Below are 15,115 nucleotides of genomic sequence, written 5' to 3'. Positions count from 1 at the left end.
TTTCCTAATGTCTTTTACTGGAAGGTAAATAAACTATAGTTATCTATTTCTTTTACTACCCACTGTTAAAAAAGTCGTAGGATTTGGGTGAAAATCTCTTATTTTTTTTAAACATCATTAACATCTGGACTTCATTTATTTTTGGTGCAAGAACAATTAAGTGTTTGTGGGTTTTTTAAGCTTTGCCCTACAAACATGAGGTATTTTTCCCCATTACAAAATCAAATTTTCATGTAGAATAGTGAATTAATAATGTTGAACTTCTAAAAGGCACCACTATAAAAATACAGCAACTCTGGGTTTGGGCTTATCCTTATTTACACTGCCCTGTCATTATGCAGGAGAACACAATTTCTATCTTAATTTACTGTCTAAAAAGTCAAGTAATGCAAGTCAGGTTTATAAGCCTCCACTGATTAAAATCTATGCAGCAAATTCTTTTCTGATATAAATTATGTTAAGGCAATGAAAATTTACACTATGTAAAGATTGGCGGCATGTCAGGTATCTCAGAGCTGCATGGCTTTTCTAAGAAAGAGTGGAAAGCATGCTTGAAGTAGAGGATCACAATTTTCTGTTTTATCAACATCTGTTACTTTGCTTAGTAAATGTATTTTTAAAATATGCTTAATCTAAAATACTGTTTTGAGAAAATCTCTTCAGAGAAATAAGAAAGTAAAATTGTGACGTATCTGGGTTAAAGCTTTGTACTTAGAATGAGACTAGAAGTCTTTTACTATGACATATTTTTCCTTGTTTGTGACGGCTTTCTTCAATTCAGATGTAAATTATCTCCAAGTTTATTCAACTAAACCAGATCTAATTGCATATATTTCTATAAGGTAACCCTACTTTTGTTTGTTGCTCAAGTTGAGCATATTATCTGTGTAAACCATAGATATTGCAGTAGGTAGAAGGGATTCACTGTATTTGTGTATCATTCTGAAAATATATTTTTTAAACAGACCTAGTACTTTACCAGGTGTGCCTTTAAGTAATTTCTATTGCATTTATACTTTAGGAGGATTAGGAAAGAGAGTAAAAGAACTCTTTGTCCATTAGATTCATTAAATGTATTCATGCATGTGTAAGTGGTATAGAGGCTGTGCTACTCAGGAATTGGATCCTTGTCCTAGGGTGTAGAGAAAGGTGAAGGGTGTGATATTTACTGCTTGTCTAAGTGTCGTAATAATTGTGTATTTGATTCTTTATTTTCAAATGACCTTCCTGGGCATTAAGCCTTTTTTTTTTTTTTTTTTTTTATTTATCTTTTCCCTGCAGAGTTAGGGAGGGTAAGGAACCACACCTTTGAAGTGGTAAAAGTACAGCTGTTCAGGATGTGAATGTGTAATAGAACAGATAGGTCAGCAAAGGTGAAGATAGAAATAATACAAAAAATGTCCTAGAAGGAAAAAGACTTTGTTACAAAAATGTATTACAATATTGTTTAGACTAGTATTAATTTTCATTATTGGGTCATTAAAAACCCAAGGAATTTATGCTGAATAAAGTGTAAGTAGCTTCTACATTGTTACAGGAGAAGTATAAGCATTAACGTTACCATCTTTTGGTTTTGTGCAGTCTTAAATCATTCAAACTTCAAAGTGCCAGAGAAGTACTTCAAACCAGATAGCTAGTGCTTCATTGAAATTACCACATAATTAATTTAAACAAATACCTGTTAAAATAACAAATTTTCTGTACACCAAACCAACACTTTGTTTTGTAACAAAGCTCTTTAAAAGATAAAGGCTTAGCTCCAGTGGACCAAAGCGTAAGGTCCTGTAAAATTGTATCTATAGCTGGAAGAAAAGTGTTGTTTTACCAGCTTAAACCTATTTCAGTGAAAGTGAAACATTTCATAGCTCAGTGGCAAGATCTCTCACTGATAGAAATGAGGTCCTGTTACCACCCTCTGGTCATGTTGCTAGAAAGAGTCTTCCGTGAAGAGAGGGAGTGTTAAAGTTTTCATAGAAGGTCATTTGCCTGAAGATGAAAACTCTCAGGACACTGTCTGCTTTGGCTTTGCCACAGCCCTGAATGCGCATGCGTGTTAGTCTACGGAATACCGTGAGCGTGAATATCAGCAATTTTGCTGTCACTTGAGTTATACTCTCTTAGCATCTGAATATTGTGTCCTTCCTCTGCCACCCTCCTCACTGTGTAAATTTGGAACAGCTTAGAATCTGTTTTTAAGGGGTGTTAGTTTACATTTCATTATAATATAAAGTACTTACCTTAGCAAAACTATAAAAAATATTTTAAAAATACATTCACCTCATCAGCTGGTATCACCATGTGTGACTGGACTTTTAGAATGCAAGCATGCAACTGGTAGAAAGTCAGATATTGTAGCACTTGAAAATATAGAGAAACACTATGCTTTTAGCATTTGTTTAGGCCTTTAACAAATGCTGAATGCTTAATTTGGTTAATTTTGCAATCTTAATCAAGAAAGCATTGATTTCACCACGTGGGTACCTATGTAATCTCATTGAGTTCAACAGGATCAAATCAGATTCAGTATATTAATACATGCTTAAATGATTTCCAACAATATACAAAATATGTTTAGGTAATAAAGGTATAGGGGCTTTGGACAATGTAACTTACGTAATGCGCAGGGCTGTTTTGAAAAGAGCGCCATGCAATGACATCAGAGCAAAGGATTGTCAGCACTGAAATGGACTCCAGAATTTATCCTAATGGTAATGAAACAAGGTACACAGATTTAAATATGAAGGCATTTCAATACTTTGCATTATGAAATAATCCACATAAATTTACTTAAGTGAATAAAATTCATTACACCACCACATTGGACACACCTTTGGGCTACAGCTCTTCCAGGGTCCTTTGATCTCTATTATATCTCATTCTTTGGTTTCTAATTCTGTTTTAAAATACTGTAAGTTACAAAGCATCTTAGGTCTTATTTCACGTATTTACAAGAGAAACCATTTCTTTTGGTAGGAGTTATGTTCACTAATAAGGCTTCTATTCTTCATAGTAAACAACATATTTGCAAACCACAGATAACAAAGTAGAAGCTGCAGAAGGGTTATGGTGTGATAATTAAGTACAATGGCGACCCATATGAACAGAAAATGCCAAGGAGCTAAAACAAAGCAACAACAGCTTTGTTTGTTGACAGATGTAGGAGCCATATTGTTAGTTAATTGGGTAATGGTGTAAACATTTGCAAACTCTGCTGTCCCTCAGTGAATTAAGCAGCACACTGAAATTATGGTGAAAAGCTGCACAATCCTTTTGCTGCAGGTACTACACAATGCTTTTAGCTAAACTTCTAAGAATGAAGACATCGAGGAAGGGACATCAGGCATTGTTGTTATTTAAAGTACCTGAAGTTTGCAAACCTTAATGTTTAGACTAGGATATGTATCTTGAATTACGCTCAAGTGAATAATAGGTTTCCATATGATTACAGTCTAGAAGATTGTGTTCATTGCCTAGGCTTGCTTTTCAGATTTTTTTTTTTCCAAATACAGAAGAGACTTATTCTGTCTTTCCTAGCTTTTCTTGAAAAAAAAGGTTGCAGGGTTTGAAAATAGAGAGATTTAATTAGATACTGGCTTGATTTGAAAAGAAGGAAAATTGCTTCTCTCAGGTGCACAATACCTCATATGCTGTGAATTGCAGAGACCCCCATTTACCTCGCTTTCTGTGCCTATGTGCAATAATGGACTGTAGCAGATACCAAAACATTAAAAAATGCAACAAGATACTTAATTAGCATACTTCTGTAATCACAAACTTAAATGCACTACTTTGAATGTTTTTTACGTAACAGGTTTGCTTTCTTAGATAATAACCTTTCAATAATTTAAGCAGCATCTATGCGTAATTGGACTGTAGATAATAGCAACCTAAAATTGAGTCTGGCTTTTATAAATGATTTTTCTCTACAGATATTTAATGATAGTGCACTGTGGTACATGAAGTTTAAGGAATGTGTTCCTACTTTGGGAATAAAAATAATGCATCTGTTTGGGTTTTTTTAATTCTGGTTTGTTTGTGTTTTTTTTTAATTCTGTTGCAGATAGTGGAAGTGATAAGCTTTTAATACTTGTTTAAATAATTTATTTAAATACAGTTTAAATAAAACTTACTATCCAATAAAACAATGGAAATACAAAAATATTTTAAGTTTGCCTGATTTAGTTGGGGAGGGAGAGAAAGGGGAGCAATACTGTTTTTATTAATTGGTAACAGGATTAGCAAGTTACACTTTTAAGAAAAAAATAAATTTAGCATTTCTTATTAATTCATAGTATTTGGTGTGCTTGACACTTCATGTTTTTAGCGTAAGACTAATAATCTATTATTCACAAGCAAACTTCTGATAACTAGTGTGCTCACACAGCAAAATGAACTAAAACAGAATTACCAGGGAAAGTAAGTTTAAAAATGGAAGTAAGTATTTCAGAAAATGGTAAGATTAAAAGAAATAACATTCATCTTTCTATATGAGGTTTTGCGGTAGTCTTCTGAAGGATGTCACAGCGTTGGCATGTAAATCTGAATGTCTGAAGGACACTAGGACCCTTGTCATCATTACTTTGTGTATGTAATTGGAAATATTACACAATATAATTATTTAAATGTTATTTTCATAGAAGAGATTTATCCTATAGGCAGCAGTCTAGCTTCTAAACAGAATCCTCAACACAAAAGTTTCTTGCTGACTATAAACTGAGAATTGCTTATGTACCTTAAGTGAAAGTCAGTAATAGGATAGTCAGGATGTTGAGCAGCTTGCAGGGTTTGGTGCCAAGATCCAAATGCTGAATAATTTTGGCAATAATGGTGCAGATAGTGCCTGAATCATTATTTTCCAAATTGCATGGCATTTAACTTTCACTGGAATTCTCCTGTATGCCCACCTGCACAAGTGATTGCCTAAATACCTTTACAAATCCAACAATGAGTCAAGATTCCAGGGAAAAATCTTGTAATACAAATGTCCACACCTAAGTGTCTACATAAATGATACACAGACACACAGTACTTATTATACGTGTGTATATATAAATACATGTATTATAAGTATACACTTCGATAGTTGGGTTGACAGCAGTTTCACCATATGGTGAGCTGATTTTGCATCTCGCTCCCAATGAAAGGAGGAGGGCCCCGCTTCCTCCCTTCTACTTACTGCTTAGTGCTTTTGCTACTTACCTTGCACTGGATTTGGTGGTGACTGGAATTGTGTTTTCTGTGTTAAGAATTGTGTTAAGCTCACTAGCATGACAGAAAAATAACCACACACATAAAACCACACACATAAAAGTGGACAGTTTTCTCCCAGCTTAAGTTCATTGAGGTGGCTGATGAACATCAAAATGAGTGAAGGTTAGGTGCGTCATCATGTGACTTGCAGCCAGAAAAGGAGTAAGAAAATAAAGGTAGAGTAAGTTTCCCCTTTCAATGGAGAATTGAATTCTGGGCCCCTCACTACAAGAAGGATGTTGAGGTGCTGGAGCGTGTCCAGAGAAGGGCAACGAAGCTGGTGAGGGGTCTGGAGCACAAGTCTTATGAGGAGCGGCTGAAGGAACTGGGGGTGTTTAGCCTGGAGAAGAGGAGGCTGAGGGGAGACCTTATCGCTCTATACAACTACCTGAAAGGGGGTTGTGGCGACGAGGGTGTTGGCCTCTTCTCCCAAGTAACTAGTGATAGGACAAGAGGAAATGGCTTCAAGTTGCGCCAGGGGAGGTTTAGATTGGATATTAGGAAAAATTTCTTCACTGAGAGGGTGGTCAGGCATTGGAACAGGCTGCCCAGGGAGGTGGTGGAGTCGCCATCTCTGGAAGTGTTCAAGAAACGTGTGGATGTGGCGCTTCAGGACATGGTCTAGGGGACATGGTGGCGCTGGATTAATGGTTGGACTTGATGATCTTGAAGGTCCTTTCCAACCTAGTGTTTCTGTGATTCTGTGATTCTGAGAGATCATGTTGGATTGGCTATGCTGCTTGCACCATCAGTTTGATTGACATTTTAGGATACTTCTCTGTGACTACAGTTTTATTTATCATCTTAACTCAGGTGTTTCAATAATCCTTCCAAAAGATCTTAACTTTGACAAAACCAGATATATTCATGCATTGGTTTATGCTGGAAAACCATTAAGTCTTGGAATTAATGTTGTGGATTCCATTTATGATTATTCTGCTTATTGTTATTACAAAATAATAATAATAATAGTAATAAAAAATACAATATATATTTCTTAATCTGCATCCTGGGAATTCACGCTCACAACTTCAGTTACCACTGACGGAGGGACTCAAAAGTCTACCCAGTGAAAATCTGCCCTGTGAAGATAAACAGTTCAAAGAAGTCTACTTACACATATCTTCTTGTTCTTATCTGTACAGGTGACCCAGCTGGACCCAAATAAATCATTACTGGAGATAAAACTGTATCCTCAAGAAACCCTTTTCCTAGAGGCAAAAGAATAGATCAAATAAGATGGTAGGACTAATCATCCTTTGACAAGCCAGAGGCACAGCATCGAAAGGAAGACTTCTATCAACGCCACCTTGTACTATCATCCAACTCAACTCAATGTCACAACTTTGCCTCTTGCAAGAATCCTGAAAAATTGAAAAAGCATAGCTACTTAAAGTTTCACATACATGAGTATATGTTTCCAACCTCATTTAAATGAGCAGAGGATAAAATTCTGCTATGAACACTGAACATTATGACTCTGTTGCTCACTTATCATCCAGCTTTTGTTATAATTAATGCACTGTTAAAATGTGAGTGATTGTTAAGTAGAATTTTTACTCCTCAGATGCCCCCTTTTCACCAAGAAATCTTGGACATTTCTGCCTGTACTTTTGACACTAGAATGCTGTATATTTGATATCTCGCTGAGCCAGTGCTCTCATATATATGCATTTGATTTCTGTGTTTGAATTTCTACTTTGTCAACTAATTTAAAAAGGCAGAAAAAATTAACGGGACATTCTCAGCCATTGGAAATTTAACAGTATTATAGTAGAAAGCATATAATTTTTGTTAGTACTTTCTGACTTCTTTGATAAGATGTAAGGTTTTGTTTGAAGAATATAGTTTGACATATATGCGAGATATTTATTTACTGGTTCTGCTTTGGGTCTCAGTTCTGATTCGGTTTAGGAAGTATTTTCCATTACATTGCAGTGTGTGAAACTGCTTATTGCATGATGTGAATATTTAAATAACATTAGAAATGGCCAGTACCAGAAACTTGGTATCTCGCCAACACTTCAGGAATCAGCTGATATTGAGTATCAGCTGTTAAAAACCTTTCAAATACCAGATACAAAAGTTCTTTTATTTCTCATTGTGAAAGAAAGGGCAGTTCCCGTTTTAGCAGTTTTCCTTCATTCTGGCACTTGTTTGTATCCTATTACTCTGCTGTTTTAAAGCACCTTGTTTGTTTCATCAAACAATGAGTATCTTAAGAGGTGGTGTAATAAGAAATCTGCCTTATATTGCACACTTTGGACATTTTAACAATAGATTACTGATCCAGTCTCAAATTAAAGAAATCCTAGTTCTCTTGTCTGAAATGTATGCACCAGCTACCTGCTATCTTGATGTGGAAAAATCTGGTACTTTAATTTTCTCAACCACAGAATGAGCATACTGAGTCTAAGACCATAATGTACACTTGATGCCAAACCTGCATCAAAACTGGTTTGGTTAACTTTTTTTTTTTTTTTTTTTTATATCTCTGGGCTTACAGGATAGTGTACAATAGCACTACGGAATCGTCATCTGCTAATCAAACTCTTTTTTTATAAAGCCTGGCATGTTGTTTTCCATATATGTTTATATGTAATTCATAGTGTTTATTGTAGCAAAATGAGTTCTGATTTGAAAACTTTATACTAAGGAAAAAACAACTGCACACATCTCTTTCTTTTTTCTTCGGAAGGATGGTGATATAAAATTTAAAGTATGCCTATTATTAGGGTGATAGTGAAGCTGATATATTGTTACCTTTACCAAAAATGCAAATTTCTGAGCAGGGAAAGCCTTATTCTACCTTTTGTAATTCTGTAATTAGTGAGTGCTACATCAGACACTTTAGAAGTGAAGTATCTATGACAAACAAAAGGTTTGGAAGTGTAAGCAAATTCTAGTCATTTGCAGTTCACAAATAAAAGGATTCATAGCCAATAGAAAGATAAATGTATGTGTAATGGAAAGCTGAATGCAGACACTTCATTCTGCACTTTTCTTTAAAAAAAAAAATCCACTATGTTTATTAAATAAGAAATTAACATAGGTTGCGAATTGGGGTGATGCTGTTTCTACAAACAATCACAGTAACACATACAGCAGGATTTTAAAGTGGTGCATATCTTTTTTTTTTTCAGATTAGCTCTTCCTTCTAAGCTGGCTATTGAGGAAAGGAATTGCTGAAATACTGCTACGCAAAGCGACCTTTCAGCTAACTTGTTTATATTAATCTGTTCTGTTTAACTTTTGTTTGATCTCATCAGGCTGTTTTCTCTCACTCAACTTTATTTCTGTATTTTGACTATATATTCTTTACTTTGATACTAGTTTCATAAAGTTATTAAATGTGGCTTGAATATTTGTTGAACTTGTTGAAGTCAGTGCTCCCAGGGTTTGTTTGGCCTTTTTTTTTTTCTAAACTCTTTTTTTCTCCCCTCATTTTGTTCATATTGCAAAATACACTGTCATTATCAAAATGTTCTAGTGATAATTAACTGTAAGTGTTCAAAGTGGTGGCATTACTGCCCTCTGATACAAAGATATCGAGATCAGTATATAGGGATCATTCTGCCACAACGTAAACAAGTGTATCACTCATTTAAATAAAACATTTACAATATTGGTCCTCAAATACTTTGGGCCTGATTTCAAGAAGCAACCATCTAGAGCCACCTTTCCAAATTACACCCTCAATGCAAACCAACCCCTGTGTAGAAACATTAATATTCTATGCCATCTTTTTCTGCTCTCCTAAACCATGGTATTCACTTCATACACTCTGCTCACATGGTTAATCCCCTAGTCAGCCTACAGGCTAATTTTGTAATTCAGTATTACCCTAAAACTGTAACACTGTTGCTACAGAGCATATCCCTGATTCTACCTTTTTATCTTCAGGTTCTTCACATTAACGGATTATCATTAACGTGATTAATGCATTAGTTTTAAGTCTTAAGGAATTACTGTTAATGAATGGAATCCTGTATGATGTGTTGGCTTTCATTATTGGCCTTCAGAGCATTACGGTGAAGGTGGGGGGCTCTCTGGCTTTTGAAGAAACTTCCTGACTATTGACATTGGTGTTCAAAATCATTACTGGAGAATATACACAAGTGTACTCTCTGCATATGCGCTCTTAAACTTAGTGAGAGTGCTGAGGGTGTTTCTAAGGGAGCTATGTTGGGGGTTTTGTTTATTCTTTTTAATGTAGCAGAAAAAGACTTTCGCTTTCGTAAACTGTACCTACTCAGTGACATTAGAAACTTAAAATAAATTTTCAATTACAGTAATATTTCTACTAAAAAGTGATATGATTTCACTCTTCCATATGTGGGGAAAAACAAGGTTGCCATGACCCAGATTCACAGGAGGACTGAAGCACTTCATTATCCAACCCTTATGTCCAGACTCCCTAAACAATGCACACGAAGATTTAGGTGCCTTAAAAAGGGATCCACAACAAGCAAAAAATACGTAAGTAGGTCTCCACACAAATCAAAGCAAAAACCACACAGAATACATGTGAAGTGTCACTACCAGGCACAACCCAGAAACTGGTTAGAGCAGTCAGTCGGAAATGCTAAAGATGAAGGTATCTTGTGTGTGCCGTTCCTCACGGGAGGGAACCGAGGCTTCCTATGCTCCCGCGGGCCCAGGGTGCCTCCCTCCACCCAGGGTTCCCAGCACTGAGACTGTGCATCAAGGTAAGCACCAGAAGTCCTTTCTTCCAACATTTGACAAAGCACAGGACACTTTTTAAATTTCAAAACAATGATGGTGGCCTTCTCCTGAGTCTCCTCTGCAGTTTTCACTGAATTTTACTTTATACTGGAGTTTTCCCATATTGTGAGTGATATGGGCCTGAAAAGAAACAAGCCCCTACCTCAGACATTTCAGAAACTACCTTAACACCACTACAGTACAGGCTACTCTTAATGTGTGTACCCACTGTGTGCTGTCAAGGATGTTTGACTGCCGAAGTACAGGACACTCTTAAGCTCACTGAGGGGGACCATGCAAGCAGGAGCATCAGTCTTTGGGCTAGCAGCTGGGACGCTTGCCTGGGATGTGCTATGCAGCCCTTCCCAGTGACTCTTCATTGCAGCCATTGGTCTTTTCAGACAAATGCCTGAGGAGGAGAGACTGAATGTCAATTCTGCACCCTAGCTAAATTTTCTTATTCTACTTGCTTATAAAAAAGTAAAAGCAGTAGCCTTAATTATTTTTTTTTCTGGACAGGTCGTGAAAGCACACAGAAATTACTGTATATTGTACATAGCGTGACCCATTGTTCACAACCTGAAACCATTTCCTCACAGATGCCAGAGATAGAGGAATGCCACACTTAGCACTAAACTTGTCAGGATCCAGGCAGCTTTATACTTGGCTTAATCTGGTATAGATCTGCAGTGCTGCCAGAAAAGCCACCTCTGCCCCCATCTTGCACTGGGACTAGACAAACTAATCTAGTTAAAAACTAAAAACTAACCATTTTCTTCCTGGAGTAGTTTTCAGACTGATCCAGCTTGCTGAGTGGCTGTATGTACACCAGCACCAACAAAAAGCAGAAGAAAGTGAAGCATGCAGGGGGTGAGTAACTGAAGATGAGAGGGAGAGGAAGGCAGGGCTGCTCCTTCTGACAGCAGTGAAAATTTATGTGAGATTATATTGATCATGGTTCTTGAAATATTTTGTTGAATGCCTAGTTATTACCTTTAAATTTTACATTCACTTTTTAATTTCAAGCAAATTAAACAAGTTGTATTAAACAAGTGTTGCTATCTAAAGTTTCCGTAAGTTTTGTGAAAGCTGGCAGCCCAGAACTGAAGAAATGGGAAGCCAGACAAGGAGGTATCGTGACTGTGTGCAATGAGGGCACTGCGCACTCTAGATCTAGCTCTTACTAGTCACTGCAGACCTGAGTGAGCAGCCCGAGTACCCTATGTGCAGGAAAAAAGTTTCAACGAGATGTAATGTCTCATTAGATACTACAGAATTCAGTCAGGGCTTTCCTCTGTGGACTCTTATGTGTAATAAAGACTGAAGTCACACTGCAGCCTTAATATAATTCAATTAAAATGTCACTCAACTGCTGGTTATAGAAGTAGGCTTCATTAGTTCCTGTGCTCACAAAACTACTGGTTAACATGATCGTTATTTTGTACTTACTACCAATGAGTTTCATTTACTATTTTTCCAACGCTGCGTTGTGACAGTCTTCCACAGTTCATTGCTGTTCACTTTTAATCCAGTCTTGAGTGAGTTTTTATCATTCATTAAGATCATCTCGCTATTGATAGCTTTTTCCAGATCATGTACGAGCACCTTGAATAACACAGGTTCCCAGACAGGTCCTTGGGGACACAGCTGGTATCTTTTCTCACTGTGAAAACTGTTGCTTATTACTTCCAGCTATCGGTACCTGAGTAATACCCCCTTTTTTTCCTCAAGAAAAGATGTTTCCACTGTAGTAAACATCACTGCAAATGACTAGCTGAGTTTTCCTACCATTGCCCTACTTTCATTAAGTATTCCTTTTACACTCTGAAAATGTATTAGTCCAATTATCTTTCTGGCAGGCTTCCTGTTTTGGATATTTTTAATGATCTTTTACACCTCTGGCAATTGTTCCTCAAGGTCTGTCAGTTGTTTAGTTTTGGGTTTGTGTCTTCCAAAAGTTAACTTTCCACAGTCATGTTTTCTGTTCTCCTCCGTCATCTCAGTCTGTCTTTCAGTTGCATCCTTTAACGTGCTGGCTCACATGGCTCAACTACTTCTGGTGGGTCTTCTGGACCCTTTTTAAAATGAGATGTGTACTCGGAGGATCTAAGACAGTGTCTTCAAATAGTTTTTCTTACAATCTTAGTTCTTTTACCTGTGACAATTTATCTTTATTATCTTCCTCTTTATGCAGTTTTCTTCTTAAAGATAAGTGCTACTCTGGTGATTATTTTTTTTAGTAAAACAGTGAATATAAATATGTTTACATTTATCTCTAAATGTGTTCTCTATCATTTTATTTGCCTCTATGCTTTATTTAACCTATAGTCACACTCCCCACTGGCATGAGTTACTATCATTCACAGGTATTTTATACCTTGTAACTACAGCATCCTATTCGTGATCTTGCCTTTTCTAAATTTAGTGAGATACCCAATTTGTTGTCATTTGAAACCACCCATTCTGTTTCATACATTTTAGGAGTTTATAAATTACTCTAATATGTACATAGAAACATTTATCATTTTGTCTAGGTCTATCTGCCTGTTTTCTATGCCCTGATTAATTAGGACTTTCACTGTGTAAGGAAAAGGAACTATTTCCAAAATGTGCTGACAATTGAGAAAGGATTTTTTTTTTTTTTTTTTAATGACAATTACAAACTCGCATCTACAGAGAAACTTAATAAATTATTTTGTGGATCTAATTTTTTTAAAAATCTTTTTAAAATAGGGGTTTTTTTAGAACTCAGTGAATCGCACAGAACACTGATGAAAAATACTTCAACTTTTTCAAGGTTTAGACAAAGGGGAGTAAGACATTGTGTGACTGTTGCAGTGTCCTCTAACGTAGGGGGGAAAAAAAATTAACTGAGGCTTTCAACATTACAATTCCTTGTAAAGTTTGTTCAATCCATTTTAAGTTTTAGTTTACTAATTTTCCCTAGTCATATGAAAAGTGGTTTTATGCCCATGTATTAAAAGCATTAAAGTACTCTCAACTGGGAAGTCTTAGTAGATACAAAACATTGCTTTCATTTTATAAGCAATTTCAAGACAAATGTGCAGTTTAGTCCTTTGACGATTATATTTTGGCACCTACAGCATTCTTTCATCATTCCCTATATTTTCGATGTTTTCAAGTGTGTTTTTTCCTTCAGATAATGCTTGTTATCATACTCGCCTTTTTGTCATCAAGTAACCACTACACACAAGCAGTATTTCTTATCAATCAAAAAATGACAGATTCAACAACACACATGATAACCAGTTAACCCTTTGGGAATTCTTAATGTTGCTTTACAAACACCCTCATAGTTTTAGTAGCATTTATCCAGCTGCTGTTACAGTGTAGTTCTGGAATCAAACCAATTCCTTGTGAAATTATCATAGTTTTCCAAAATGAATCAAAGTGGTGATCTGATAACTCTACTTTTTTATTGAAACAAAAATGCTGCTAAATAGCAGAATTAATTAAGCAAAGTTAGATTAACACCACTGGATTCCACAATCTAGTGGCTGCTTGATGCCTTCTTTAAGATTCACTGAGGTCAAAGAAAAAATACTCTAAGATGTACTCAGCTACTACGGTTCTTAAGAAATGGCACAGTAAAACCGATTGCACTATGCTCAAGTCACACTTTCTGCGCTGAAAAAGGCAATAGTACCACGAGTCACCATGTTGCCTTTATACCATCCTGTATTAAAATAATTTCTCATAAACAGACTGAATCCTTAGGAGACCAATTAAACTAACTTTATGGCAGTTATGCACTACTGGGCTGGTGAAAAGGGGCTGGTCACAGCAGGGTAAGAATCAAGCTTGTAAATGAAGAGCAGCTGAAGCAAAGTAGTATAAAAGAAGAAGAATGGAAATTATACTGCCAAAAAAGCTGTCAAAGACTAAAGTGTTGTTTCAGAAATACCAACTTAGGTTTCATCTTTGATGTAAAATTCCAACTTCTAATGGATTCTTTCTTCAAATAAACAGTTATTCCCATTCATTTAAAAACATTAATTTTTAAATTAAGATTTTTTTATAATTACTTGCTTATGAGAATCTTACAGCAAGGAATTTATCTTCCAAGAGAAAGTGGAATTGGTTGCCCTCAAAGTGTAATGTGGATTTTCAGTCACCATAATCTAATGCCAGTCTTTCAGTTGCCATAATCACAGATATATTTAATTACAGCTGATCCACTTATCTCAAACAGAAAAATGGATTTTCAGGTTATTTATATGCCACTAGGAAAAAGGGATAATAATTATTAATAAATTAGGTAAGGCTCATATGATTTTTAAGCACAGAGTAAGGCTGAAGACTTTATATACTCTATACAACGTGACAGTATACTACTTTGTTTTAAACACTGCTGAAAAATGTTGCCTCCTCCCAACTAAAAAAGGAAATATATGATTTTATGGGGGGACATAATAATAATGTAAAAAGAGACTCAGTCCTTAAACGAAACTATTACAGAGACTTGGAATTACATGAAGAAAATAAACATAGACCCACAGTAATATTAGTCTCAAAATGAAGGATAAATTCTAATCACATTATCTCAGGGGAAAAAAAGCACTAACCACCAAAAAAGATGGAGTCCTCTTGCCGGAGGATTTCTTGGCAACCATTTTGTCCTGTCTGAAGTAATTAAAACCTCCACAGTTGGAATAAAAAGCACAACGGTTCTTCATCTCAAAGAAAATAACGGGGGAAAAATTGCAAGACTTCTTCAAGTCCAACTTTGGTCGCCCTGTGGTGGTAATATTGTTCCACATCCCATAAATTCATCCTTTTCAAGCAACCGTTAGGTAGTATCATGTGCTTAGCAGGAGAGCGTTAACTTGCACCTGAAAACTAGCCATTCCCTGTCTTCTTATCCCATGGTTTCAACCCCCTTCGAACGCCACCTTCCCCGTCCCTCCTCGTCTGCAGAACCCCCCGTGTGGCCGTCCCTCTTTGGGGCTCCGCTCCGGTTGCTGTTAGCAGAACTACGGACGTGGTCAGCAGCCCCTTTCGCTTGCCGTCGCACATTCGCTCGCGACCACTTCTCCCAAAGCCTGATGCCCCAAATACGAGATTCACAAGCGTCTCAGGACGTTTTATCCTCCGTGTTTTTGGAGGCCAGTACCTGGCC

At 36.4% G+C, this 15,115-nt stretch overlaps 1 protein-coding gene across 1 annotated transcript in view; it reads left to right on the top strand.

The window, feature by feature from the left end:
- Window positions 1-6,773, top strand: part of FAF1 (Fas (TNFRSF6) associated factor 1) — a 58,226-nt gene extending 51,453 nt beyond the window's left edge. Inside the window, exon 11 of the mRNA XM_010288412.1 lies at window positions 6,396-6,773. Within this exon, the coding sequence (XP_010286714.1) occupies window positions 6,396-6,479 (84 nt within the window). The 3' untranslated portion in view covers window positions 6,480-6,773. The remainder of the gene's footprint in view (window positions 1-6,395) is intronic.
- The last annotated feature ends 8,342 nt before the right edge of the window (window positions 6,774-15,115 follow it).

The sequence above is a fragment of the Phaethon lepturus genome, unplaced genomic scaffold (genome assembly GCF_000687285.1).
Source record: "Phaethon lepturus isolate BGI_N335 unplaced genomic scaffold, ASM68728v1 scaffold52875, whole genome shotgun sequence".
In the NCBI taxonomy this organism is placed as follows: domain Eukaryota; kingdom Metazoa; phylum Chordata; class Aves; order Phaethontiformes; family Phaethontidae; genus Phaethon; species Phaethon lepturus.
This window is presented reverse-complemented; position numbering and strand designations above follow the sequence as displayed.